The sequence below is a fragment of the Phaseolus vulgaris genome, chromosome 4 (assembly GCF_051622355.1).
Source record: "Phaseolus vulgaris cultivar YP4 chromosome 4, ASM5162235v1, whole genome shotgun sequence".
Lineage (NCBI taxonomy): Eukaryota > Viridiplantae > Streptophyta > Magnoliopsida > Fabales > Fabaceae > Phaseolus > Phaseolus vulgaris.
In genome coordinates this window covers 8731795-8759483 of record NC_143501.1, presented here as the reverse complement: position 1 = coordinate 8759483, position 27689 = coordinate 8731795, and the positions used below count along the sequence as shown (strand labels likewise).

Genomic DNA, 27689 nt, shown 5'->3' with positions numbered 1-27689 from the left:
TCTAACTTGACAAAAGGAAATCAAATAACTTTCTCCTCAAGGTTTTGCTTGATGAAATGTCTATCTACTTCCACATGCTTTGCTCGATCATGTTGGAGTATCCATTGGTTTGCAGTCCAACAACACCACTTCAGCCAATAGGTCAAACACATACTTTCTTTGAGACAAGAAAAATTCTCTTTATGACCTCGCCATCTATTCCTAAGAAGAACTTGAATCCATCCAAATTCTTCATCTCAAACTCAGCTGCCAATTACTCTTGTAATCTTGAAATTTCTTTAGTATCATCTCCAATAATAATCTTGTCATCTACGTCAACAATTAGAGTTGTCACCTTTCCTTGCTGATGCTTTTATAATAGGGTGTGATTTGCCTTACTTTGGTTAAAACCATATCTTCTCATAGCTGAGCTAAACCTTCCAAACCATGCCCGAGGTGATTATTTTAATCCATATAAGGTCTGCTCTAACTTACATACCTCCTTGGTTTTGGAAGAGGGCATATAGCCTGGTGAGATATCCATATAAACCTCTTCTTCAAGATCTCCATGGAGAAAAATGTTCTTCATGTTGAGCTGGAGTAGTGACCAATCCAAATTTACTGCAAGAGATAATAGGACTGTAATAGTATTTAGTTTGGTCACCGATGAAAAAGTTTTTGTAAAATCTATATTGTACGTCTGTGTGAACCCTTTAGCTACTAGCCTTTCCCTGTGTCGATCAACGGATCCATCAGCTTTGTATTTGACTGAGAACACCCACTTGCACCCCACTATCTTCTTCCCTTTAGGAAGTGGTATCAGCCTCCATGTATTATTCTTTTTTAAAGCTTCCATTTCCTCTTGTATGGCTTGTACCCACTTAGGATCAGCTAAGGCTTCTTCCACATTCTTTGGAATATGACAAGAGAGTAATGTCTTTGTGAAGGCTTGAATAGGCTTTGATAAATGTTGAGTAGTCACATAATTTGCAATGGGGTATTTGGATCGCCTTTCTTTTATATCAGGAAAGTATCTAATGTTTTCACCAAAGCTCAATTTCCCTTTCTTTCTCTCTGTATAAATGACATATGGTTGCATTGAATGCTGACAAATGTGTAATAATACTTTTATGTTTTATATTACTCTGTTCCCCTTAAGTGAAACATAAAATTTCAAGGTGGTATCAAAGCGGGTATAACCTGCTTTGCTCCACTGCCTCTATCACTGATTTTTTCTTTCTCTTTTTACATCTTTCAACATTGTTATCTTTATCTTTTTCTCATGGTTGCGACACAACAAAGTTCTTCAAAAAATGATCAACAAAATCCAGGGAAAGCGTATTACCTTCACCCAAGTGAAAGCCCAACCATGGTCCTAGTCACTTCGCATCTTGATGTTTCATATTACCATTTATGGAGAAGAGCATTGAAGTGTGCTCTTCTTTCGAAAAACAAGTATAAGTTTTTTAATGAAAAGATATCAGAACCTCCACAATGTGATGGTCAATATGAAGTATGGGAGAGGTGCAGTGTAATGGTGATCTCATGGATCATACGTAGTCTCACAACACAGATAGCTCAAAGTACTATGTACATCGACAATGCAAGAGAGTTGTGGGAAGATCTTAGAGAAAGATTTGAAAAAAGTAATCACTTTAGGATTTCGAACCTCTTATAAGAAATTAAATCCATCAAGCAAGGTGAAAGAAGTATCATTGAATACTACACCAATTCCAAGACCATGTGGGAAGAGTTGGATTCGCTACGACCTCTACCAACTTGTGTTTGCAAGGTGAAGTGTAGCTGCGGGTTGATGAAAATAATGGCGAATTATAGGGATTCAAAACAGGTGATGTGCTTCTTGAAAGGTTTAGGAGAAGCATACAATGTGAAAACACAAATCTTACTAACTGAATTGTTGCTAGGTATTAATTGTGTCTTCTCTTTAGTTCTCCAACAAGAAAGACATCTAAACAAGGGCATGGGAATAGACACGAAGGTCTTGAACAATAGTGCAAACCAGTAGAAAACAAACAACAGAGTCAACAATGACAATCATGGGTAGCGCAACTATGGTAGAGGAAGAGAAAAGAATTATGGAAAATAGTGTTATTTCTGCAACAAGATGAACAACACGGCTGACAAATGATACTTAAAGCATGAATTTCCACCGTGGATGAAATAAAAAGGTAATTACGCTGCAAAATCCTTTGAGAATGGTTAAGAAAATGAAGTTGAGAAAGAAAAGTTTACGTAAGGAGAGAATCGTAATGAGCAGATTATGAAGCAAGAACGTAGGTAAAGAAGGTATGAATAGTTGGATAGTTGACAAAGGAGCCACAAATCATGTGGTTTGCTCAATTTTTTTTTATAAGCTATTGCAAAATAAAATTTGTAAGAGTTAGGTTACCCAACAATAACAATGTTACTATTGTTTATGTTGGAACATTGGTATCATAAAAAAACACAATTCTACATAGTATTTTATGCACACCTAAATTTACATTAAATATAATTTATGTCCAGCAGCTACCAACATCCTTGAGATGCCAACTTGTTTTTACTCATAATATTTGCCAGATACAAAAGAAACAATCTTCGAGGAAAATTGGTCGATCTGAAATACACAATGGACTCTACCATCTACATATAGAGAAACATTATGGGCTGATTTGTAGTATGCATAAAGTATTCTTTCCATGCATGATAATAAGCTTGATATTTGGCACTGTAGAATGGGTCATCCCTCAAATAGTGTTGGAAAATTTAGGTAAGAAATATTATGATGTGAATTTTGATAATATGAATGTTTGCACTTCTTGACATTTAGCCAAGCAGCATAAAATGCCTTTTTTGCTTAGTAAAACAATCAATAATAATGTCTTTGATCTTATTCATATGGCATTTGATGTCCTTTTGGTTTCAATTCTGGTCACGGGCACATATAATTTCTAACAATAGAGATGACTATAGTAGATATATGGATTCACTTAATGAAAAACAATAGCAAAATTATGGAATTCTTGCAACACTTTATCACTTATGTTAGGAATCGGTTTAAAAAAGGTATTAAGGTCATTAGAACTGATAACGAGAAGGAGTTTTGTTGGATAGATTTCTATAATTTGCATGGCATAATGCATCAAACATCTTGTAACGAAGCACCACAACAAAACTCCACAATTGAAAGGAAGCATCAACACATTTTGAACATCACTCGTTGCCTTATTTTTCAATCTAACTTGCCTAGAGTTTTTTGGTCATATGCAATTTTACATTTTGCACATCTAATAAATTGCTTGCCATCTCTTGTGATTCAAAATAAATGTCCCTATGAACTCCTGCATGAGTGTTTACTTGATATTTATGATATGAGAGTTTTCAAATGTTTATGTTTTGCTCCCACTCTTGAACAAAATAGACATAAACTTGATCCAAAAGTATGAAAGTGCATTCTCCTTGGTTTTAAACAAGGCACCAAAGGTTATGTTGTGCTTGATGTTAATTCTAGAGATATTTGTATCTAGAAACGTTCTTTTCTATGAGACTTTCTTCTGTAATTTGAATGAAAAGGATGATCAGGAAATTTTCCAAAAAGACAGTGACTTCATGAAGAAGGTATATGATGATGTTCCTATGTAGAGTAAAATAAAAGAATGTGCTCAATGAAGATTTGAGACGTTTCACTAGGATCAGAAAAATACTAGCATTTTTAGAACATTATCATCATCAAATCATGTTATCACCATGTAATAAAAATCTAGAAAGCAACAAAAAGGTACATGATCCACTCAATTATGTTATATCTTACAAAAATCTCTCGAAAAAACATCTAAACTACTTTTTATCCATTTCCTCGCAAACTGAGCCATAATGTTATGAAGAAGTGTACCGCCCTGGTAGTCGGAAGTGATGACGTGGCACCAAGCTACAGTGTAAGGCGTGTTGACAAGGCGCCAGATCCGCAGAAGGGAAGGAAGTCGGGGGGCTCGTGTAGTCGCCAGTTATTAAGTTGGCGTGCTCCAATCTCCAGCATACCAGGCGATCGTCCAGTTGAAGATGAAGTCGCCAGATGTAAACTCAGGCGACCACGTGATTGGAGATCGCCAGAACAAGCACATCGTCGAAGATGAAGGCGGTGCAGATTATGAAGGCGGCCGGCGAGACCACAGGGAAGGTGTACGAGAGCACCCTAACTCGCCAATTCCAGTAGAGATCGCGCTCCCAAGTTAGCTATGCACTGGGCAGTACCATGCATAAGTAACTTAGCCAAAATGAGAGTAGAAGCAGCGCCCAAGTCAAGGAGGTTTCAGATGATGGCACGTGTACAGTTGGATGCGAGCCACGTGTCTAAGTCTGTAACTGCCAGGAGAGAGAAAGTGACCAGGTATATAAGAGTTCTCAACGAACTTTCGAGGTACGCACGTTCAGATTATACTCTTTACGCTTGCGAGTTCTAGAGCACACTGTGAGAGAGAACATTGCACGGTTCCTTGAGATTTCCAGAGTGTTCTTGCTCTTAGTATTTGGTGGTTTTGTCACTGACTTGGGCGTTGGAGTGCGATCGGCTGCAGGGGCGCCGCTCTGTTCTTTTGCAGGTTCTTGAGGTGGATCTTAAAGAAGGACGGAGGTTTGAAGCGGTGCTCACGTCGATCCTTTGACGAGGCAAGTTCCAGCGTTCTGGTCAATAGGCAGGATCATCAGGCGCCCACCGTGGGGCCGTGTAAAACTTGCTCCCATCCACAGCGTGAGTTCTTGGAGGTTTTCGAAGTTTTCTGCGTGGTTGTGTGCTGGTGCAACCATCGTTTGCTGTTTGCTTGAGATTTGTTCGGTAATTTCGCGTTTTATGCCGTTCGTTTGGGTTTTTTGTCGGTGAAGTGAGGTTTTCTGCTGTCTACGCGTGATTTGTTCGGTGGAGTCTGAGTTCTTTCGCTCGTTTGGTTATCCGCGGGGAAAGCGGTGGTTTCTGGTGGAGTTGCAGGTTTGTTTGAAGGTTTGCGGTGTTCTTGAGTTTTCTTGCGGAGTTTCGCACAGTTTTCTCCGATTGATCGCTGAATCGATCGTAGCTGAAGTAAGTGTTGTTCGCTGCATTCTGTGATTCGCTAAGTTTCATGAGAAAAATGAGAAGCAATCGTTCAAGTCCAGTTGCGCCCGTCGCTGCTGAAGGCGCCGCCGCCATGACCATGGCGCAGATGGTAGAGATTATGCGCTCGTTGCAGGCAACTGTGGAAGCCTCGCGCATAGAGCAGGCGAGAATGCACGAGGACCTGGCCGCCTCTCGGGCCAGGAATGACGAACTTAGCAAGGTGACTGAGGAGCTGCGTCAAGCTCTTCAGGAGCAGCAGGGGCGTTCTGTTGCTGAAGAGGTCGCGCCGTCGTCGCCACCTCGCGTTTTTCCTATGCCTTTCGATCAGGCGATTACTGACACGCCCATTCCTGCGAGCGTGGTTCCGGTTAAGGTTGTTTTTACCGGCGTGGAGGATCCTGAGGCTCATCTCACCACGTTCCATACACAGATGATGCTGTCAGGAGGGTCAGACGCCGTCTACTGCAAGATGTTCGTGAGTACGCTCCAAGGAACGGCGTTGGAGTGGTTTGTGAGCCTGCCTAACGGTCACATAACAAATTTTCAACAGTTCTCGAAGATTTTTGTCGAGCAGTACATCGTGAATAAGGCACCGCCCAGGGTGTCTTATGATTTGTTTGATATAAGGCAGTATCAGGGAGAGTCCCTCAGGGACTACTTGAATCGCTTTGGGGCGCAGATGGTCAGATCGCCGGCCAAGGATGAGGAAATGCTGGTCTATGCATTTAAGAAGGGCGTGCTGCCGGGACCATTCTGCGAGGCATTGATCAAGGCTCACCCCGCCACGTTCGCTAAGGTTAGGCGACTTGCGGTGGCCCACATCGCCGACGAGAGTGAAGTCGCCGAGAAGAGAGGAAGCGTGGCTCCCACCAGGCCACGCGCCCAGACGAGGATCCAGCCTCACAGGGTGCTGGAGACAGCGGCGGCTAGGAGGGATCAGAGGAGTCGCCATCCTTATGATCCAAGGAAGAACAAGGGCAGAGGCCAAGGTCGCCAGCAACCAGCACGCCGGGAATACAATCGCCCGCCTAAGCACAAGTTTGTTATGGGATTGGCGGACCTGATCGCCATTCCCAATATATCTGCTAGGTTGAGGGCACCCGAGAAGGTGGGCGACAAGGTGCTGGGACCAAAGCCAGATGCCTGGTGTGAGTTTCACCAGGGCTTTGGCCACACTTTGGACTCGTGTTTGTCTTTAGGATACCAGCTCGATGATCTAGTTAAGAGCGGGTTCCTAAATGACTATCTGCTGGATAGGAGGACGGGAGGTGCGTCGAGCTCCCAACCAGCAGGTGGAGAAGCCCAGCAGCATGAGATGCCCACGCACGGGGAAATCCACACCATTGCAGGGGTTTCTCAGGAGGTGGATGCACCGCATCACAGAGGAAGAGGTACGCGAGGTCTGTGATGACGGTGGATATGTTTGAAGACCACTCGCCGGAAGTGGATATTACATTCACCAAGCAAGATCTCCGGGATGTTGTGCCCCACGACAACGATCCCATAGTGATTTCGCTGATAACAGCAGGAAGAAAGGTCCACAGGGTGCTGGTGGACCAGGGAAGCTCGGCAGATGTGATGTTCTGGCCGACTTTCACGCAGTTGGAGCTGCCCCTTGACCAGCTGAGGCCCTATGGAGGGTGTTTGTATGGTTTTGCTAGTGACCAGGTGGAGGTCAGGGGGTACATAGAATTGAGGACAACGTTTACAGACGTGGCGGGTTCAAGAACGGAGAAAATCAAATACCTCATTGTAAACGCTCCTTCAGCATACAACATCCTGTTGGGAAGGCCCACGCTCAACAAGATAGGTGCCATACCGTCGACCCGGCACATGAAGGTGAAGTTGTCGTCCATGGAGGGGGTGGTGATCACCATCAAATCCGATCAGAAAGAGGCGAAGAAGTGCTATGAGAATAGCTTGAAAAACAAGAGATCGGTGAGTTACGTAACGACCACCCCACCTCCTGGTGTGAAGCCCAGATCGGCGGTAACAGAAGAGACCGCCGGAAGGGACGTGGAGATGGTGGACGCTGAGCTGGGGGAGAAGAGCGCTGGCCTGGAGGAAGAAGAGGCAAGGAATCGCCCTGAGGAAGCGAGAGAACTAGGAATCGCCAGGGCGGTGATCGCTAGAGAGACCAGGCCAAAACCCGTCGAGCAGTGGCTCGAGAGAGAAATCGGGGGAAAGATCTTCAAGCTGGGAAGATCCCTGGAGGTTGAGCTCTAGGACCAGATCGCCAAGGTGATTGAACGGCATCTGGATGCGTTTGCATGGTCCGCCTCGGACATGCCCGGGATCGATCCCGACTTCTTGTGCCATCATCTGGCGATGGACAACTTGGTGAGACCAGTGCGACAAAGAAGAAGAAAGTTCAACGAGGAGAGGAGGCAGGCGATCAGGGACGAAACACAGAAACTCCTCGCTGCAGGCCACATCAGGGAAGTTCAGTACCCTGAATGGCTAGCAAATGTCGTACTGGTGAAGAAGAGCAATGGGAAATGGCGCATGTGCGTCGATTTCACTGACCTGAACAAGGCTTGCCCAAAGGATTCGTATCCTTTACCGAGCATAGACGCCCTGGTAGATAGTGTTGCAGGGTGTAAGTTGCTGAGCTTCCTGGATGCCTTCTCGGGGTATAATCAGATCAAGATGCATCCCATGGACGAAGAGAAGACAGCCTTCATGACGGAGAGATCGTGCTACTACTACAAGGTGATGCCGTTTGGGCTGAAGAACGCGGGGGCCACATACCAGAGGCTGATGGATCGAGTACTTGCACCGATGCTGGGAAGGAACGTGCAAGCGTACGTTGATGACATGGTCGTGACCTTGCCAGAAAAAAGCAAGCACATTGAAGACTTGGAGGAATTGTTCACGACGATCGCCAAGTTCAAGTTGAAGCTGAATCCAGAGAAATGCATCTTTGGCGTGGAGGCCGGAAAATTCCTGGGTTTCCTCTTGACTGAAAGAGGCATAGAGGCCAACCCGGATAAGTGTGCCGCCATCTTGGCGATGAGGAGCCCAGCTACGGTGAAAGAAGTCCAGCAGCTAACAGGTCGGATGGCAGCCCTGTCTCGCTTCGTGTCAGCTAGTGGAGAGAAGGGATATCCCTATTTCCAGTGCTTGAGGCGGAATAACAAGTTTGTTTGGACGAAGGAGTGTGAGGAAGCCTTCGTCAAGCTGAAAGAGTATCTGGCGAGCCCGCCGGTTTTGTGTAAACCGCTGGAGGGAACCCCTCTCAGGTTGTATTTTGCTGTAACTGAGAGGGCGGTGAGTGCGGTACTCGCCCAGGATCAAGATCAGGCTCAGAAGCCTATTTATTTTGTTAGTAAGGTGCTGCAGAGCCCCGAAACGAGATATCAGGCCCTGGAAAAGGCTGCGCTGGCTGTGGTATTTTCGGCGAGGAGGTTGCGCCACTATTTCCATAGCTTCACCATACTGGTGATGACTGACCTGCCTATCCAGAAGGTCTTGAAGAAGCCTGACGTTGCGGGAAGGATGGTGAAATGGGCACTGGAGCTGTCAGAGTTTGACATTAAGTACGAGCCCCGAGGCCCGATCAAGGGGCAAATCTTTGCAGATTTCGTGGTCGAGCTCTCATCTGAGGCAACACAAGTAGAAGGGGACGACTTCCGTTGGGTACTCTCGGTGGATGGATCGTCGAACCAGCAGGGTAGCGGTGCTGGAGTCATTTTGGAAGGACCCAACGGCGTGCTGATCGAACAATCTTTGAGGTTTGCCTTCAAAGCCAGTAACAATCAAGCAGAGTATGAGGCGCTGATCGCCGGGATTTTGCTGGCCAAAGAGATGGGAGCCAGGGTGCTAATGGCTAAGAGTGACTCGCTGCTAGTCACAGGGCAAGTAACAGGCGAGTTCCAGGCTAAAGATTCACAAATGGCGGCTTACCTGGAGTATGTGCAGGAATTGAAGAGTTCCTTCGCCTCCTTTGAAGTGGTGCATGTGCCTAGGGAGCAGAATGCCCGAGCTGACTTGCTAGCTAAGCTCGCCAGTTCAGGCAAGGGGGGTAGGCAGAGGACGGTGATTCAAGAAACTCTGAAGACGCCAAGAGCATTTGTAGCAGATCACCTGGTTCTTCAGATAAGCAAGTCGACGGAGAAAGCAACGAGAAGCCATAAATCCCTGACGCAAGAAACTTTGAGATCGCCGAGAATTAGAGCATGTCGAGGAGAGAAGGAGAACATGACGCAGGTCTGCGCTATCCATGAGCCAGACACCTGGATAACCCAGTACAAGCGGTGCCTGGCAGATGGCCTCCTCCCACTGGATCCGGCAGAGGCTAGGAAGGTAAAGAAAAATTCCAGCAAATACACATTGATTGATGGCGATCTGTACAGGTTTGGGTTCACTCACCCACTCCTGGAATGCGTACATGGCGAGAAGTGCACGAGAATCATGGCAGAGCTCCACGAAGGTATATGCGGAAGCCACGTCGAGGGTCGAGCTCTGGCCGCGAGGACTCTCCGTGCAGGCTACTATTGGCCAACGATGAGAGAAGACTGCAAGAAGTATGCGCAGTGTTGCAAACAGTGCCAACAGCACGCCGATTGGCACAAGGCGCCTCCCGAGGAGTTGAAGTCGATCTACAGTCATTGGCCGTTTCATACTTGGGGAATCGACATCCTGGGACCTTTCCCGCTGGCGATCAGGCAGATGAAGTACTTGGTGGTGGCGATTGAGTATTTCACCAAGTGGATTGAAGCAGAACCAGTGGCCCAGATCACCGCACACAAGATCGAAGGTTTCGTGTGGAAGAATATTGTGTGCCGGTTTGGTGTGCCCAAGCGCCTGGTGTCGGACAACGGGACTCAGTTTGCAAGTCACCTGTTGAAGAAGCTTTGCGAAGGGGTGGGAATTCAACAAGTGTTTGCATCCGTCGAGCACCCTCAGACGAATGGCCAGGTGGAGTCAGCCAATCGGGTGTTGCTGAGAGGATTGAAGAGAAGGCTCGAGAAAGCCAAGGGAAGCTGGGCTGAGGAGGTACCCCGTATAGTCTGGGCGTACCACACAGGAACCCATGAGACCCCATTCAGCTTGGTCTATGGGTGTGATGCCATGATTCCAGTAGAGATCCAGGAGAGCTCCCCGAGATTCCAGAACTTCGTAGAGGAAGACTCGAATGAAGAGAGAAGGCTGAACCTGGATCTACTGGATGAAGTCAGGGAAGAGGCGAGATTGACGGCTGAAGCGGTGAAGAGAAGGATTGAACGAAGATACAACTTGAAGGTGATGTCAAGGCAGTTTAGAGAAGGCGATCTGGTGATGAGGAAAGCCCACCAGTACGAGATGGAGAATAAACTGTCGTCCAAGTGGACGGGGCCGTTCAGAATAACCGAGGCGCTCAGGAACGGCGCCTACCGCTTAGAGACATTGGAAGGAGGGGCGATTCCTCGCACTTGGAACGCCACGCATCTGAAGTTGTATTACAGTTAAGAAGCTTTGTAAGTAAAGACAAACACAAAAGTTATATTACAATGTCTCTGTTAAAACGGTTTGAAGGGGGCACTCTTTTTTCCCTAAGGAGGGTTTTTAATGAGGCTACCCAATAAAAGAAGAGTTGTCGAAGTTCAAAGGTGTTTTGGATTGCGTGCTTGTTGTTTTCGGAAAGTTTTGAAGAAAGACCTTGTCACTTATACGTAATTTAAGGCAAGTAAAGATATATTACGTGCTTTCTAAAACAGTTTTAAAGTCCTCATCGTTTTTCGGCGATTGGAGGCACCAGTCAAAGTTTTAAAGTCCTCATCGTTTTTCGGCGATTGGAGGCACCAGTTAAAGTTTTAAAGTCCTCATCGTTTTTCGGCGATTGGAGGCACCAGTTAAAATTTTAAAGTCCTCATCGTCTTTCGGCGATCGGAGGCATCAGCTAAAAGACCTCAACGCCCTCGCGCGTTCTGAGGCGAGATAAAGACCTCCTCGCCGTCGAGCGAGTGCAGGCGAGGAAGAGTGAAAAGTCCTCAGTGTTTCTGGGGGGGAGGAGATGTAACCCCTGGGGCAATGTAGAGGCACCAGTAAAAAGTCCTCAGTGTTTCTGGGGGCGAGAAGATGTAACCCCTGGGGCAATGTAGAGGCACGATTTAAAGACCTTCTCGCCGATGAGCGAGTTCAGGCGAGTTTAAAGACTTTCTCGCCTATGAGCGAGTTCAGGCAAGATAAAATCCTTCTCGTCTCGAACGAATTCAGGTATGGTGTAGAGGGTGGAAGAAGTCTTGAGGGTGGCTAAGGTAGGTTCGAAGAGAACGCCTAGTCACCCGGTCTTTTGTTCTGAAGTTCAGGAAGGTAGAGAAGGATCCACAAGGCGCCTCTACCCCCAGGTGAAAGAACAATGGCCAAGGCATGTAGCCAGAAAGAAGCTGATATCGCCAAGAGTCTTCGGCGACCAGGAAAAGTTCAAACGGTGGCGAGTAAGTTAAAGACCCGTTTTGATGAAGCAGATCGGGTGAAGCAATGTTTTAAGCCAGTAGTTGAGTTAAAGTTTGTTGCTTGAAGAGTAATTTTACGCTAAGGTTAATTGCCTTAAGATTACGAGTTGTTAAGGTGATTGTTGTTTGAAGTTGGAGTGGTTCAAAACAGTTAAGTATAAGATCGTGCCTACGAATTCGCTAAGTCTTTTCGTTGAAGTAAATCACGCAAGAAAGGTTAAGGGCAGACAAAGAGGTTACAAGAAGTGATGCAAAGGTATTTTCATTAAGTAAAGTATCAGCTCAAAAATACATGTACAAGAAAATACGAGTTTATTACAGAATTATATACGAGGGAAAGGCACGAAGGTAGCAGATGGAGAGAATCGATTAGTCTTCAGCGGGAACCACTTTTCCATCCACTACCTCGTTATCAAGAGACACCATGCTGAGGTCCAGGTCGGGGAACAAGTAGGCAAATTGTTCCCGCGCAGCTTCGAATCCAGCAGCCAGAATTTGAGCGGAATTCAGCTTGAGTTCTTCAATCTGCTTCTGAAGTTCCTCAATCCGTTTCTTGAGATCTTCAGTTTGTTCCTTCAGCTCCTTATTCTGTTGCTCCAGCTCTTCGACTTGCTTCTTGAGTTGTTCATTGGTTTCTTGAGCCTGGAGAAGGTCTTCAGCAACCTTCTTGGATTCTGCTTGCGCTTGTCCCAATTCGGCAGCGAGCTCCCCTTTTTTCTTGTTGGCTTCGGCGAGCTCAGCCATGGCATCATCCCTCGCCTTTTCCACCTTTCCAAGGAGGGTCTCTCGGTCGGCTGACCTTTGCTCCAATTTCTTCACCTTGGCGGCGTCGGTTTTTATGAGAGCCTCCAAGTCAGCCACCTTGACGCGATAAGGCACAATCTTGCTCTCCAGTTCGATCTTTTCTTGAGCCAATTGCTGCACCTTATGGCGGAGATCAGTGGCCTCCTTGCGCGCCAACCTGAGCTTGGTGCTCATCGCGTCTTCTACTCGAGAGTGTTCAATCTCCGCGAGTGTCAAGTTGAAGGACAACTTCTCCACCTCAACCCTTATGGTGCTGTTCTCAGTTCTAAGGTTGAAGAGGTCGTCCTGGAGCTTCCTGGTGGAACTCTCCACAGCTCTGGTTATGATGGTGGGGATGTCTTCTGCTATCGTCTTCAGCTTGGCAGAAAGAGGCTCCCACATCCTCGTAACCTCAAGAGGGAGGTTTGCTGCTTGGAGAGGCACCAGGTGCGCCTGTTGTTGGTTTTCGTCGCCACCTTCTTTAGTTGGTTCTTCAGTAAGTGCTTCTGGGCGTGGTGGCGACGTCGGGGATTCGGTGATTAGAATTGGAGAGGTATGAGCAACCTCATCCCCGATTGGAGCAACCTCTGCGGCTGAGGCATTTGAAGGGGGACCCCCCCAAGCTGATACATATGACGTGGAGGCGCTCGGGGGGTCCTCCATAAAGTTTGGCTCGGCGGCCTCAGCTTCAGGTGGCGCAGATGCCAATGGAATGGCTTGGACAGGTGAGGCAGGAGCTGGTGGAGATGGCAAGGTTGGAGGTGCGGCAGGCGTGGATGGAGGTGTTGAGGTTGGAAGAGGGGGTGGGGCAGGTGGTGAAGAAGGTGTCACCCTCTTCCTCTTCGTGATAAGGCCATCTTCAATGGCCTCGTCGTCCTCCTCTTCCTCCTCGTGGATCATCTGGGGGGCTTTCCTTTCCAGAAGAGGCAGAGATCTCTGTCCAATGCGCCCATGCTATCAGGACTTCTGGGTCTCCTGAAGCAGCTCTTGGACTCTTTCTTCCCCTTGTCCACCCAGTACAAGGGAAAGCCGTCGAGTAGGGAGACGTCCTTGTCGTTATGGCGCACTTGGACGAACTTCCCTTTCCAGTCTTTATAGGATTGTTGGAAGATGGAGAGGATTGACCTCCCAGCAATCCCATTCAAGCTTACCCACAGGCGGTCTCCTGGGTGTTTGGCTTCAAAGAGAAATAAGAATACGTCCACCGATGCTGGCAACCCCAGATGGTCGCACATCACTTGGAACGCTCGCACAAACGCCCAGCTGTTGGGATGGAGCTGGGCGGCGGCGATGTTGAGCTCGGTGAGGAGCTCCCTTTCGAAATGGGTGAAAGGGAACTTGAGCTTCACCTTCTTGAATAAGGTTGTGTAGACGAAGCAGAAGGGCCCGTCATTGCTCGCCCTGTCATCGGCGCAAACTGGCAGCTCGGGGGGGCAAGACAGCATTATCATCTTCTCATCGTGCTCCTTATGAAACGTTTGGTGAGGCTCATCCCCCTTAGTCAGCCGCAGAACTGCCCCAGCAGTGTTCACGGAGGACGTTTCCCTCAACAGGGTTGAGTTAGTCCAGGGATAGAGTTTTTTGAAGTCTGGTGGGGGAACGGAGGCTCCTCCAGTGGCAGGCGGAGCAGCCTGGGCCGGGTTGGGGCGGGAAGGTGCAGGCCTTTCAGCCTGAGAAGACGAGGCACCGCGCGCTCGCGGTGGGTTGTGTGCTTGTGAGGAGGGGTTTCGTGATGAAGGAGGTGGATTCGGGGTGATCTTGGAGCGAGTCATGGTGGAAGCTGCAAAGGAAGAAGAAAGGAAAAGGCAATCAGGACTCGCAGGGGCTGACGCTAATTATGAACGAAGGGTGAACAAACGAACGAACGGAGGTTCGTTGCAACAGAGACAAAGCCCTAAATTACGAAGAAGGAAAAATAGCAAAAACAACCCACAACGTATGCACCAGACAGTTACAGAATGATGCGAATCGATTAAAATGCAATAAAACCCAGCAGAAGAAGGAAAGGAAGTACCTTTTTATGATCAGGAAGGCGATGAAGAATGTTGGTGATTCGGGAAGTTGAAGAACGTCGAGAGCTTTTTTTGCAGAGGAAGGTTGGAGCGTTCGAGAATATGAAGAGAAGTGATGGAACAGTAGGAGCGAAAATGGGTTTAAGGGTTTTTCGAAATGGGTTTGGGAAGCGCAAACGTTAACTGAAGGTAACCGTTGATGAAACCACGTGTCGAGCGATGGGTGAGGGGTTTGGTGGAGCGTCAGAGGAGCAGAAGGTACAACCGCTTGAAATTCCGCGCCAGTGCCACGTAGATCGGTATTGGCGTGACTCTTTAGTCTTTTCGCTGGACAAGTCTTCGCTTAAGACTGGGGGGCTTGTGTACCGCCCTGGTAGTCGGAAGTGATGACGTGGCACCAAGCTACAGTGTAAGGCGTGTTGACAAGGCGCCAGATCCGCAGAAGGGAAGGAAGTCGGGGGGCTCGTGTAGTCGCCAGTTATTAAGTTGGCGTGCTCCGATCTCCAGCATACCAGGCGATCGTCCAGTTGAAGATGAAGTCGCCAGATGTAAACTCAGGCGACCACGTGATTGGAGATCGCCAGAACAAGCACATCGCCGAAGATGAAGGCGGTGCAGATTATGAAGGCGGCCGGCGAGACCACAGGGAAGGTGTACGAGAGCACCCTAACTCGCCAATTCCAGTAGAGATCGCGCTCCCAAGTTAGTTATGCACTGGGCAGTACCATGCATAAGTAACTTAGCCAAAATGAGAGTAGAAGCAGCGCCCAAGTCAAGGAGGTTTCAGATGATGGCACGTGTACAGTTGGATGCGAGCCACGTGTCTAAGTCTGTAACTGCCAGGAGAGAGAAAGTGACCAGGTATATAAGAGTTCTCAACGAACTTTCGAGGTACGCACGTTCAGATTATACTCTTTACGCTTGCGAGTTCTAGAGCACACTGTGAGAGAGAACATTGCACGGTTCCTTGAGATTTCCAGAGTGTTCTTGCTCTTAGTATTTGGTGGTTTTGTCACTGACTTGGGCGTTGGAGTGCGATCGGTCGCAGCGGCGCCGCTCTGTTCTTTTGCAGGTTCTTGAGGTGGATCTTGAAGAAGGACGGAGGTTTGAAGCGGTGCTCACGTCGATCCTTTGACGAGGCAAGTTCCAGCGTTCTGGTCAATAGGCAGGATCAAGAAGCAAAAAAAAATTCCTGAATGGATGGAACCCATGAAGACAACGATATAGGCCCTCGAAGCCAATAAGACTTGGGAAATAATGGATCTTCCTCCTAACAAAGTACTCATTTGTTGTAAGTGAGTTTACAAGATTAAGCAAAAAACAGATGGTGAATTCGAAAGGTACAAAGCAAAACTCATTGCCAAGGGATATACACAACATGAAGGCATATATTATATGGAAACTTACTCACCTGTGGCAAGGCTCACAACTGTTCAAAATTTTATCGTTGTGACTGCTGCCATGAACTGACATTTATAACAACTAGACATGAATAATAAGTTATTGCATGACGATTTGCAAGAGGAGGTCTACATGGAGCTGCCCCCTGGTATAACTAGTAAAAACACTTGACAAGTTTATCTCCTAACCAAATCCTTGTACGAGTTGAAGTAGGCAAGTAAACAATAGTATGGCAAACTCACTACTTTTCTTCACAATATCATCTTAGTATGTTTGAAAGCAGATCATTCTCTTTTTGTTAAAACCATTAAAACATCTTTCATTGCCCTTCTCATATACTTAGATGATATATTAGTAGTTGGTAACAATATGAAAAACATAGAGGATTTCAAAAACTCCTTAAACACAACCTTTAAAATAAAATATCTCGGTCATTTAAGGTTTTTCTTAGGACTAAAAATCGCTAAAACAAATAATGGTATCCATATTTGTTAAAGAAAATATGCTCTCGAGATCTTAGCCGATGCAGGTATATTGAGTGCAAAGCCAGCAGCCACACCCATTAACAAGAAGAACGAAAAGCTTTTTTTTATCATAACTTAGTTGTGCATGAGATTAGTACATACAAAAAAATCATTGGAAGACTACTCTATTTGGTTAATTCAAGACCGAATTTCATTTTTTCTATACATTTTATGAGTTAATTTGTTCAAGCACCCTCAAGGTTACACGATCAAGTCGTTCAAAGAATCCTCAAACATATAAAGGCATCACCATCACAAGGTATTTACTATCACAAAAACAACAATATTCAGATCTTTGATTTTGACTGGGCCTCATGCATTTTTACTCAAAGATCAACCACTGGGTACTCGGTTTACCTTGGAAAATCATTACTGTCATGAAGAACCAAAGAGCAAAGCACAATGTCAAGATCTTCCTTTGAAGCGGAATACAAAGCTCTTGCAACTGCTTGTTGTGAAGTACAATGGCGCAGCGACGCAAGTCTTTTTTGTGATAGTCAATCTGCACATCACATAACACACAACAACAATTTTTATGAAATAACTAAACACATAGACATTGATTGTCATGTGGTGAGGGAGAAGCTGCAACAAGGACTCTTTCATTTACTCCTAATCAACACAAAGAATCAACTAGCAGACCTCCTTACGAAACCACTTGAAAAAGAAAGGTTTTAGAAACTATTATCCAAGCTTGGTGTTTCCAATATTCATCCATTAGCTTGAGTGGGGATTTTGGCATTTTGTGTTTTGGGCTTTATGTGTTTGGGTTTGTTCTTTCTGTTTGCACCAAAACCCAATTTACCTTTATTTCTCTCTATATAAATAACATATGGCTACATTGAATGTTGACAAGTATGTAATAATACTTTTACGTTTTATGTTACTTTGATCCTCTTTCTCTGTTTTTCTTATGTTAAACACTATGTGTTTCGTTTACCCTTAAATCAAACACAAGATTTTAAGAAAAATAGTTAAGTTTTATTTATTTCCTTATGATATATTAATGAAGAGAATATTTTTTTATAGTTATACATTAATGACATATTGAGTTATCATGTTAGTGATTAATATTTTATGAAAGATTTAATTCACTATTTTAGTGAGATTTTTGTTTTGTTTTTTAAATTATACTTTTTTTCATTTACATAACTTGAATTTGAGATCACTTTAGAAGATAATGAATTATTAATATGATTTGAAAATTTTCTTTTTTAAAATATTATTTATCATATGATTTAATTACTTAATCCCTTAGTTACACAAATTTTATGTTTTATTTCATATACTCATATAATCATATTTTATTTTTTTATATGGACATGCCATTTTATGTTTTATAATAAAATAAAAATATTAAAAGTAATGTATATAAAGATTGAAATGGGATGTTTTGAAAAGACTATAAGTAAAAAGAAAATTGTAAGTTTGAAAACGAAATGTGTAATTAAATTTGAATATGATTATGATAGTGGCAAACCAAGAATTACCTAACAAATACCGAAAACCAAATATTGGTGTACATTCCCCCTTGCCCGAAATACAAAGTGAAGATTTGGATAGTGAAGAATAATGTGGCAGAATCATGGAACCTTAATATACAACTAAAGACCTTAAAAGGACACTTGCCTAGTGAGAATGAAACAGCACCAACAAACAGTGAACACCAACATCAGCACCAACACTCACAAACACCACTTACCCAATAACCGACCCACTTCGGAAATTGTTCTTAGAAAGTTCCTAACAATGACCCATTCTAAAACCTATGCTTATTTTTCAATTTTAAGAGATAGAAAGGGCAAGAAGTAGTGTTTGTAGTGGACCCACTGGGTGTAAACAAATTATGACCCTTTATAATCAATTATATTTATAGCTAAACTTTAAATGAGTTTATGAAAATTTAATTTTAAAATTGTTCTTCTCTCGTAACAATTACCTGTGAAAAAGTGTTGTAAAGATATATGAACATATCAATAAATATTGCAAAACAAAAATAGAGGGTTCACAAAAGAACTTTAGCGATTTTTAGTGTTGGAGGAGATCTCGAAAGTGTAGTGGAGACTAGATATGTTCTAAGTTTGATGTGCAATATTGTCCTCTCTACCTAGGATCGTGGCTGCACGATCGCGAAGGTTCACGTCCTTCATTTTCTTTGTGTTTTTTCTTCTTTGCGGTCTTTCCCACAATTCCGACAGTTGTTCCATTTTTGGTAGTCAGTCAATGGAACGTGTCACAAATTCGATTATGAAGATGCAACAAATTTTTGGTTCCTCTCCCTATATAAAAAGGGGTTCCGTTCTCACTTTCACTCACAACTTCATTGTCTCTCCATCTTCCTCATCTCACTCACGTTTCATCTTCCTCATCTCTTCATCTTCCTTTTTATTCTTTTATTTTAAATTATAATATTTTTAGGTTTTGTTGGGTTCTTACTCTTTTAAGAGTAGCTTGCTAGTTTTGATTCAAGAAATTTTTTGAGAATTTCATGTTGTATCCTAAGGAACTTGTGCAATATACCGCAGTTTGGAAAATCAACTTTATTCATATTTTAAAGCCTTAATTACTAAAAAAGTGATGTTTGTTTTGTAAATCAAGTTATTTAATATTAGTTAATTATAAAAAAGTGATAATGTATTTGTAAATTTTTTTTATACACTCGTAATAACATGATATTTATGAATATTGTACCTGAGTGGAGAGATGGGGCCCAGGCACGGTCGGTTGACGTGGTGCAATTGCTGACGTGTTGACCTTCTTCTCCTCTGGTCGACTGTCCTTTCTTGCTGTCTCCTTTGGTCGGTCGTCCCTTCGGGCTATCAACTTCGGTCGGGCGGGGGAGGGTACCTGCGAAGGCACTCCGACGCTCAAGTAAGTATGAGATTCTAAGCGCAGTTTCGTAAGTGAATGAAAACGTACCTTTCTCTGGCTTGAGCACAGTATTTATAGGATTGCCTAATGGGCTTTCTATCCCTTGGGCTCAGGGTGGTTATGGATATGTCTTGTCAGTCGTGCTCCGGAATACCCGGGGAACATATCTTCTCTAAACGCATATTCCTTATTCTTCGGAGGTGTATCTTAACCACCTTAGCTTGTCACATAAATGCCCTTACATTTATTGTGTATACGGCCGATCCACGTGCGTTCGTTTCCATTTAGTGTATAAGGCCGGTCGGCCACGTGCGTTCGTCCGGTGCCTACCAGTACACTTGCCCCCCAGGCTCGAGGTGAATAAAAGCCGAAGAGTCGTAATAATTGTTGTGCCTTTCGAGTTGTCAGACATTAAATTTAACGGAATGACGGGACGTTCGCATTAGCGAAGAATATTTTCGGTTAGGCATCGGACAAGCGGCCTGCCTGCATGGAGCACCCCTGGAGGACGACCAGTACGACAGAAAAAATAATAGTTGATGGAAAGCTGCTGCCGATCAACCCCGATGATAATTTAAATGAGGAGGCCGAGGGGGAGACCCCTGGCCCACAGCCTGACGCCTCTTTTGAAGAGTTAATGAACAATGTGGCATAGAAAATTGCTGGACCCGACATGTGGGCAATGCACACTTGCATAAATAATTCTGATTACATTAAAGTAATAAGATAATTCTAATGCCGGACGAGGCATAAATAATTCTGATTACATTAGTAATAAGATAATTCTGATGCCGAACGAGGCATAAATAAGTGAATAATTCTGATGCCGAACGAGGCATAAATAAGTGAATAATTCTGATGCCGAACGTGGCATAAAAAAGTCTGATTACGTTAAGGTAATAATTCAGATGCCGAACGAGGCATAAGATTGAGTAAATAATTCGGATGCCGAACGTGGCATAATAATTATGATTACGTTGAGGTAATAATATAATTCTGATGCCGAACGAGGCATAAATAAGTGAATAATTTTGATGCCGAACGAGGCATAAATAAGTGAATAATTCTGATGCCGAACGTGGCATAAAAAAGTCTGATTACGTTAAGGTAATAATGCAGATGCCGAACGAGGCATAAGATTGAGTAAATAATTCGGATGCCGAACGTGGCATAATAATTATGATTACGTTGAGGTAATAATATAATTCTGATGCCGAACGAGGCATAAATAAGTGAATAATTCTGATGCCGAACGAGGCATAAATAAGTGAATAATTCTGATGCCGAACGTGGCATAAAAAAGTGAATAATTCTGATGCCGAACGTGGCATAAAAAAGTCTGATTACGTTAAGGTAATAATTCAGATGCCGAACGAGGCATAAGATTGAGTAAATAATTCGGATGCCGAACGTGGCATAATAATTATGATTACGTTGAGGTAATAATATAATTCTGATGCCGAACGAGGCATAAATAAGTGAATAATTCTGATGCCGAACGAGGCATAAATAAGTGAATAATTCTGATGCCGAACGTGGCATAAAAAAGTGAATAATTCTGATGCCGAACGTGGCATAAAAAAGTCTGATTACGTTAAGGTAATAATTCAGATGCCGAACGAGGCATAAGATTGAGTAAATAATTCGGATGCCGAACGTGGCATAATAATTATGATTACGTTGAGGTAATAATATAATTCTGATGCCGAACGAGGCATAAATAAGTGAATAATTCTGATGCCGAACGAGGCATAAATAAGTGAATAATTCTGATGCCGAACGTGGCATAAAAAAGTCTGATTACGTTAAGGTAATAATGCAGATGCCGAACGAGGCATAAGATTGAGTAAATAATTCGGATGCCGAACGTGGCATAATAATTATGATTACGTTGAGGTAATAATATAATTCTGATGCCGAACGAGGCATAAATAAGTGAATAATTCTGATGCCGAACGAGGCATAAATAAGTGAATAATTCTGATGCCGAACGTGGCATAAAAAAGTCTGATTACGTTAAGGTAATAATTCAGATGCCGAACGAGGCATAAGATTGAGTAAATAATTCGGATGCCGAACGTGGCATAATAATTCTGATTACGTTAAGGTAATAATTCAGATGTCGAACGAGGCATAAGATTGAGTAAATAATTCTGATGCCGAACGTGGCATAAATAATTCTGATTACGTTGAGGTAATAATTCAGATGCCGAACGAGGCATCAGATTGAGTAAATAATTCTGATGCCGAACGTGACATAAATAATTCTGATTACGTTGTAATAATTCAGATGCCGAACGAGGCATATATAAATCCGATAAATTCTGATGCCGAATGAGGCATAAGATTGAGTAAATAATTCGGATGCCGAACGTGGCATAATAATTATGATTACGTTGAGGTAATAATATAATTCTGATGCCGAACGTGGCATAAATAAGTGAATAATTCTGATGCCGAACGAGGCATAAATAATTCTGATTACGTTGTAATAATTCAGATGCCGAACGAGGCATATATAAATCCGATAAATTCTGATGCCGAACGAGGCATAAATAATTATTATTACGTTAAAGTAATAATTCTGATGCCGAACGAGGCATATAAAATTCTGACTACGTAAAAAGTAATAATTCTGATGCCGAACGAGGCATATATAAATCCGATAAATTCTGATGCCGAACGAGGCATAAATAATTATTATTACGTTAAAGTAATAATTCTGATGCCGAACGAGATATGAATTGAGTAAAGGACTAGGAGATTTGGATTTTAATTTAGTGCCTCGTTAAAACCTTTCCGGTCGTAAACCCTCCTTAGGGAAAAACCGACTGAGCGAGGAAAGAGTTCAACTGTAATAAAATTTGAGATGTGTGGCATTCCACGTTCTCGGTATTTCCTTCCCAGATAAATATTCTAAATAATAGGCTCCACCGGCTGCCGTATCAGCTATGCGGAAAGGTCCTTCCCAATTGTTGGAGAACTTGCCTCCTTCCTTCCGTGCGCTGCTCCGCATTCGCCATACTAAGTCGCCTTTGTGGAACAATCTTGGTTTAACTTTGGAGTTGTATTGTCTGGCCGCCCGAATTTTGCATGCTTCTTCTCTAATTCTACACTTGTCCCGGAGTTCGTTGATGAGATCGAGACCGACCGAGAGGCTTTCCTTGTTTAGATCAAGATCAAGGGTTTGCCGGCGGAGAGAGGGTTCGCCAATTTCGACGGGGATCATAGCTTCGGTGCCATACGTTAGGCTGTACGGCGTTTCTTGTGTAGTCGTCTGAGGAGTACAGCGATATGCCCATAATACTTCTAAGAGTTCTTCAGTCCAGTTGCCCTTTGCTGGGCCGAGACGTTTCTTCAGTTCGTTCAAAATAACTTTGTTTCCAGCTTCTGCCTGTCCGTTTGTTTGCGGATGTTCGACTGAACTAGCGATGTGTTTGATGTGGAGCTTCTCGTAAAATTCAGCTAACGTTCGGTCGGTGAATTGCCGACCGTTATCGGTGATGATGATTTGTGGAAGCCCGAAGCGGCAAACGATATTTTTCCATACGAAATTTTGAACATTGCGGGCGGTGATTGCAGTCAGGGGCTCGGCTTCGATCCACTTGGTGAAGTAATCAATTCCGACTAGTAAGAATTTACATTGGCCTTTACCGAGGGCGAAAGGACCAATGATGTCCATACCCCATTGGACGAACGGCCAAGGTGATAACATAAAATGGAGTTCCTCAGGCTTTTGATGGGACAAAGTGTCAAACTCTTGGCATTTAAGACATTTTTGTACGAAATTGGTGCAGTCACCTTGGACGGTCGGCCAGTAGTATCCAGCCCGGAATACTTTGGCAGCCATTGTCCGTGCGCCGGAGTGAGTTCCGCAAATTCCTTCGTGCAACTCTTGGATGACATAGGAAGCTTGGTCTGGTGTCAAACATTTAAGGAGTGGTTGGGTATAACCTCGGCGATAAAGGTCGTCGCCGATTAAGACAAAACGGGCGGCCTGCAGCTTCATGGTTTTTTCGCCGAGAGGACTACATGTGCCGTCGAGTAAATATTGCTTGATTGGGGTAATCCAAGTAGATTCCGTGTCGGTCGTCAGGCATTCCTGTAGGTCGATGCTTGGGCGTGCAAGCGTAACATGGATGACCGACCGATGCATTCCTTTACACTTCGTGGTTGCTAACCGGGACAAGGCGTCCGCGCGGGTATTGTGATCGCGTCGAACGTGCTGCATAGAAATTTCAGAAAAGGTGCTCATCGACTGTTTGACTAAGTGATAGTATCGCTGTAAAAAGCTTTCTCGGACTTCATATTCGTCGTTAAGCTGACCGATGACAAGCCGGGAATCACTTTTGCAAATTAACTTAGTGATTTCTAATTCTTGAGCGAGACGTAGACCGGCTAATATGGCTTCATATTCGGCCTGGTTGTTTGAAGCTTTGAAGTCGAATTTGAGGGCTTGCTCGATGACAATCTCGCCGGGGCCTTCCAAAACAACTCCAGCGCCGCACGACCTCTCGTTCGAGGAGCCATCAACATATAAGATCCATGATGAATGTTCGGTCTCGGCTGAAGAAGTAGTGAGTTCAGCTGCGAAGTCGGCGAGAGCTTGCGACTTGATCGCTCCGCGTGGTTGGTACTGAATATGGAATTCGGATAGTTCGATCGTCCAACCGATCATTCGTCCGGCTAAATCTGGTTTAGTGAGGATCTTTACAATAGGGTAATTTGTCCGAACAATAATCCGATGATTCTGAAAATACATACGCATTCGTCGGGCGGTAATGATGAGGGCCATGGCTACCTTTTCGATCGTCTGGTATCGGATTTCGGCGCCATGAAGGGCGCGGCTGACGAAGTAAACCGGCCGTTCTTCAAAATTAATTTCTTGCACTAAGACTGAGCTGACGGCTTCGTGTGAAACGGCGAGGTAGACTATGATGGGTTCTCGTGCGTCCGGTTTCTGGATGACCGGCGGGGTTGATAAAAAAGTTTTCAAATCGAGGAAAATTTCCTCACATTCGGTCGACCACTCGAAGCGGAATGCTTTTTTCAGTAGTCGGACGATTGGCCTCGTTCGTTCGGCGAGTTTAGGAACAAATCTGGATAGTGCGGTGAGTCGGCCGATAAGTCTCTGAATTTCCTGAATGGAGTTGGGACTTCGCATTTCGGAGATAGCTTTGCACTTCTCGGGGTTAGCTTCTATGCCTCTATGAGTTAGCATAAAACCTAAGAACTTCCCCCCTTCGACGCCGAACGCACACTTGTCCGGATTGAGTCGCATCTGGTGTTGGCGGAGGGCCTGAAAAACTTCTTTTAGGTCGGCAATATGTTGTTTGCATGAGTCGGACTTGACGACGATGTCATCGACATAGACTTCAACATTCCTACCAATCATGTCGTGGAATACGTGGTCCATTAGTCTTTGATAAGTGGCTCCGGCATTTTTGAGTCCGAAGGGCATTACTTCATAGTAGAAATTGCCGGAATCAGTCATGAAGGCCGTCTTCTTCCGGTCGGCCGGGTGCATTTGGATTTGATTATAGCCAGAGTAGGCATCAAGGAAGCTGAGGATGTGATGCCCGGCTGCACCGTCGACGAGACGATCAATGGTAGGCAGAGGATACGAGTCTTTTGGGCAAGCTTTATTGAGGTCTGTGTAGTCAACACACATACGCCATTTTCCGTTCGCTTTCTTCACCATAACCACGTTGGCTAGCCATGTGGTGTAATGGGCCTGCCGAATGAATCCAGCCTGTAACAATTTGTCGGCTTCCTCACGTGCGGCTTGACGTCGTTCCTCGCCTATATGTCTTTTCTTTTGAGCTATTGGTTTAGCTTCTCTATACAGTGATAATCGGTGAGTGATAACCTGTGGGTCTACGCCAGGCATATCAGCGGCCGTCCAGGCGAAAAGATCGGAATTTTTAACAAGTGTCGTCCCGATGGCCATTCGGTCGTCCGGTTTCAGCGAAGTACCGATGTGCGTAGTGTGGCGATCATCGCGAAGCGGGAATGGATGCAAGTCTTCTCCTGCTTCCATACGGGGATCGTCCATGCGAGGGTCGAGGTCAACAAGGGCTATCATTTGACGACGGGACATGTGTCGTCCGGAACGCCGTGTGGGGGAACGTCCTCGTTTTTGCGGGACTCGGTCGTCCGTATTGGTTGTATAGAGTCGTCGAGTTGGCTCACTTTTCAAACTTGCTACATAGCATTCCCTAGCGGTTTTTTGATCGACATGGATGGTTGCAATGTCGTGGTTAGCCGAGGGGAATTTCATGGCTAAGTGTGGAGTGGACACAATGGCTTTTAATCTGTTAATGGACGGACGACCGAGCAGGATGTTGTAGGAAGTTTGTGCGTTAACCAGGAGGTATCGTACGTTTATTGTTTTATGGAGGCCGTCTTCCTCACCAAAGGTTGTGTACAAGTCTATGTACCCCTTAGTATCGACCCGTTCACCTGAGAACCCTACAATTTGTTCGTTATAGGGCTGAATATGTGCTTCTGGGATGCGCATTTTCTTGAAAATGTCCCAATACAATATGTCGACCGAGCTACCCTGATCTACCAAAGTCTTGGCAATTGCGAACTTGTCAATTTCTACAGTGATGACCATGGGGTCGTCCTGGGCTGGATCTATGGCTGTAAAGTCTTCGTCAGTGAAAGTAATCGGAGGTATATGTGGACGCTTCCTCGTGGTAGCATGAGCGGACTGGATGTCACGAAGATGTTTCTTTCGGGCGGAATTTGAGCACCCGCCACCGGCAAATCCTCCAGCTATATAATTTGTTTCGTGGTTCGGTTCGCCCAAGTTAACGGGTCCAGCAATCATGTTGATGACTTCGCGGACTCGTTGGCGAGGTCGGGCGTTTCGGTCGGGACTTGTGCTACGGGGGCGTGTACGCCGAACGGGGCTTTCGCTGCATTTTCGCGAAGTCTGGCTACGGTCAGTGTGGCGTTTGTAATCGTTACGGTACGACCGGTCGACACCACGGGAAGGACGGTCAGTATTCCGTGGTGGGGATCTTGAACTCCTTGTCCTCTTGACGAACTGCCGTAAATGGCCAGCTTGGATGAGTTCTTCAATTTTATCCTTCAAAGCTTGACATCCTTCGGTCGTGTGACCGAAATTCTGATGGTATTGACAACGCTTAGCAGTATCTGCATTCGGTGGTGTTTGATACTGCTTCAATGTCGGGATTAGGTCCGTTTGTAGTGCTTCATCTAGGGCTCGTCCTCTCGGCACAGTTAAAGGGGTGTAACTGTTAAACCTGGGGATTCGGCCTCCCCTATTCCGGTCGGACCTCAGAGTGGTTCGGACGGTTCGTTCGGTTTCGACTTCTCTTTCTTTATTTTGGGTTTGGTCTTTAAGGGCTCCGAATCCGACAGCTTTGAACCGTTGATGGTAATCAATGTGTTCTTCGATTTGCATGAATTTGGTTGCTCGAGTTCGAAGGTCCTCCATGTCTTGAGGTGGTTTCTTGATGAGACTTTCAGTGAAACGGCTCGGTCGGATGGCCGAGACCAAATGGTGCAATGCAACCTCTTGTTTGAGCCCTCGGATGTTCATGCATGCTTTGTTGAACCTATCTAGAAAGGTTCTAAGAGATTCACCTTTTTCTTGTTGTACCGCTAGGAGAGACATGGAGGACATGTGATGCGGTCGGCTAGTGGCATATTGAGTGGAGAATTTTGCGGCTAGGGTGTCAAAATCGTTAATGGAGTTTGGAGGCAGCTCTGTGAACCAGGTAAGAGGTTCTCCCTGGAGCGACGTGGGAAATACTTTACACCACACATTGTTATCTGTGGTATACAAAGTCATTTGCGTCTTGTAGACATTTAAGTGTTCGTCCGGGTCGGTCGAGCCGTCATAGAGTTTAATGACGAGGCCTCTCCATTTGTCAGGAAGTGGAGTGGTGATAATTTCGTCTGTAAAAGGATGACCCCTTTTCCTTGACTTTCTTTCGACTGTTTCAGCTCTGGAAGCAGGATTGGTATTGGCAGGTGTAGGTATGCGAGAGGCGGTTCGGTCGGCCATATGGGATTGGCCTTCTCGTTCGGGATTATCGACCTGTTGTTGGAGTCGTGCATTCTGCTCTCTTAATAAGGCGATTTCTTCTTCTTGGCGGCGTCTATCTTCTTCTTGGAGGCGTCTATCTTCTTCATGTTGACGATGGTCTTCCATCCCCTTTTGTCGCAGTTCCTCCATCTGAGCTTGGAGGATTTGAATCATAGTCATCTGTTCTGCCATAGCGTCGTTGTTGTTTCTTGTCGCAACCATTATAGCTTCAAAAATTGAAGATTTGCCTCGGCCCCACGGTGGGCGCCAATTGTACCTGAGTGGAGAGATGGGGCCCAGGCACGGTCGGTTGACGTGGTGCAATTGCTGACGTGTTGACCTTCTTCTCCTCTGGTCGACTGTCCTTTCTTGCTGTCTCCTTTGGTCGGTCGTCCCTTCGGGCTATCAACTTCGGTCGGGCGGGGGAGGGTACCTGCGAAGGCACTCCGACGCTCAAGTAAGTATGAGATTCTAAGCGCAGTTTCGTAAGTGAATGAAAACGTACCTTTCTCTGGCTTGAGCACAGTATTTATA

At 45.0% G+C, this 27689-nt stretch overlaps 1 protein-coding gene across 1 annotated transcript; it reads right to left on the bottom strand.

The window, feature by feature from the left end:
• Positions 1-20: 20 nt before the first annotated feature.
• On the bottom strand, positions 21-27377 carry LOC137805518 (uncharacterized). The gene is made up of 4 exons (XM_090300933.1): positions 24792-27377; positions 22082-23801; positions 479-1053; positions 21-128 (listed from the first exon to the last, which is right to left on the bottom strand). The coding sequence occupies exons 1-4, from the start codon at positions 27375-27377 to the stop codon at positions 21-23; spliced, it is 4989 nt and encodes a 1662-aa protein (XP_090157059.1).
• Positions 27378-27689: the final 312 nt, after the last annotated feature.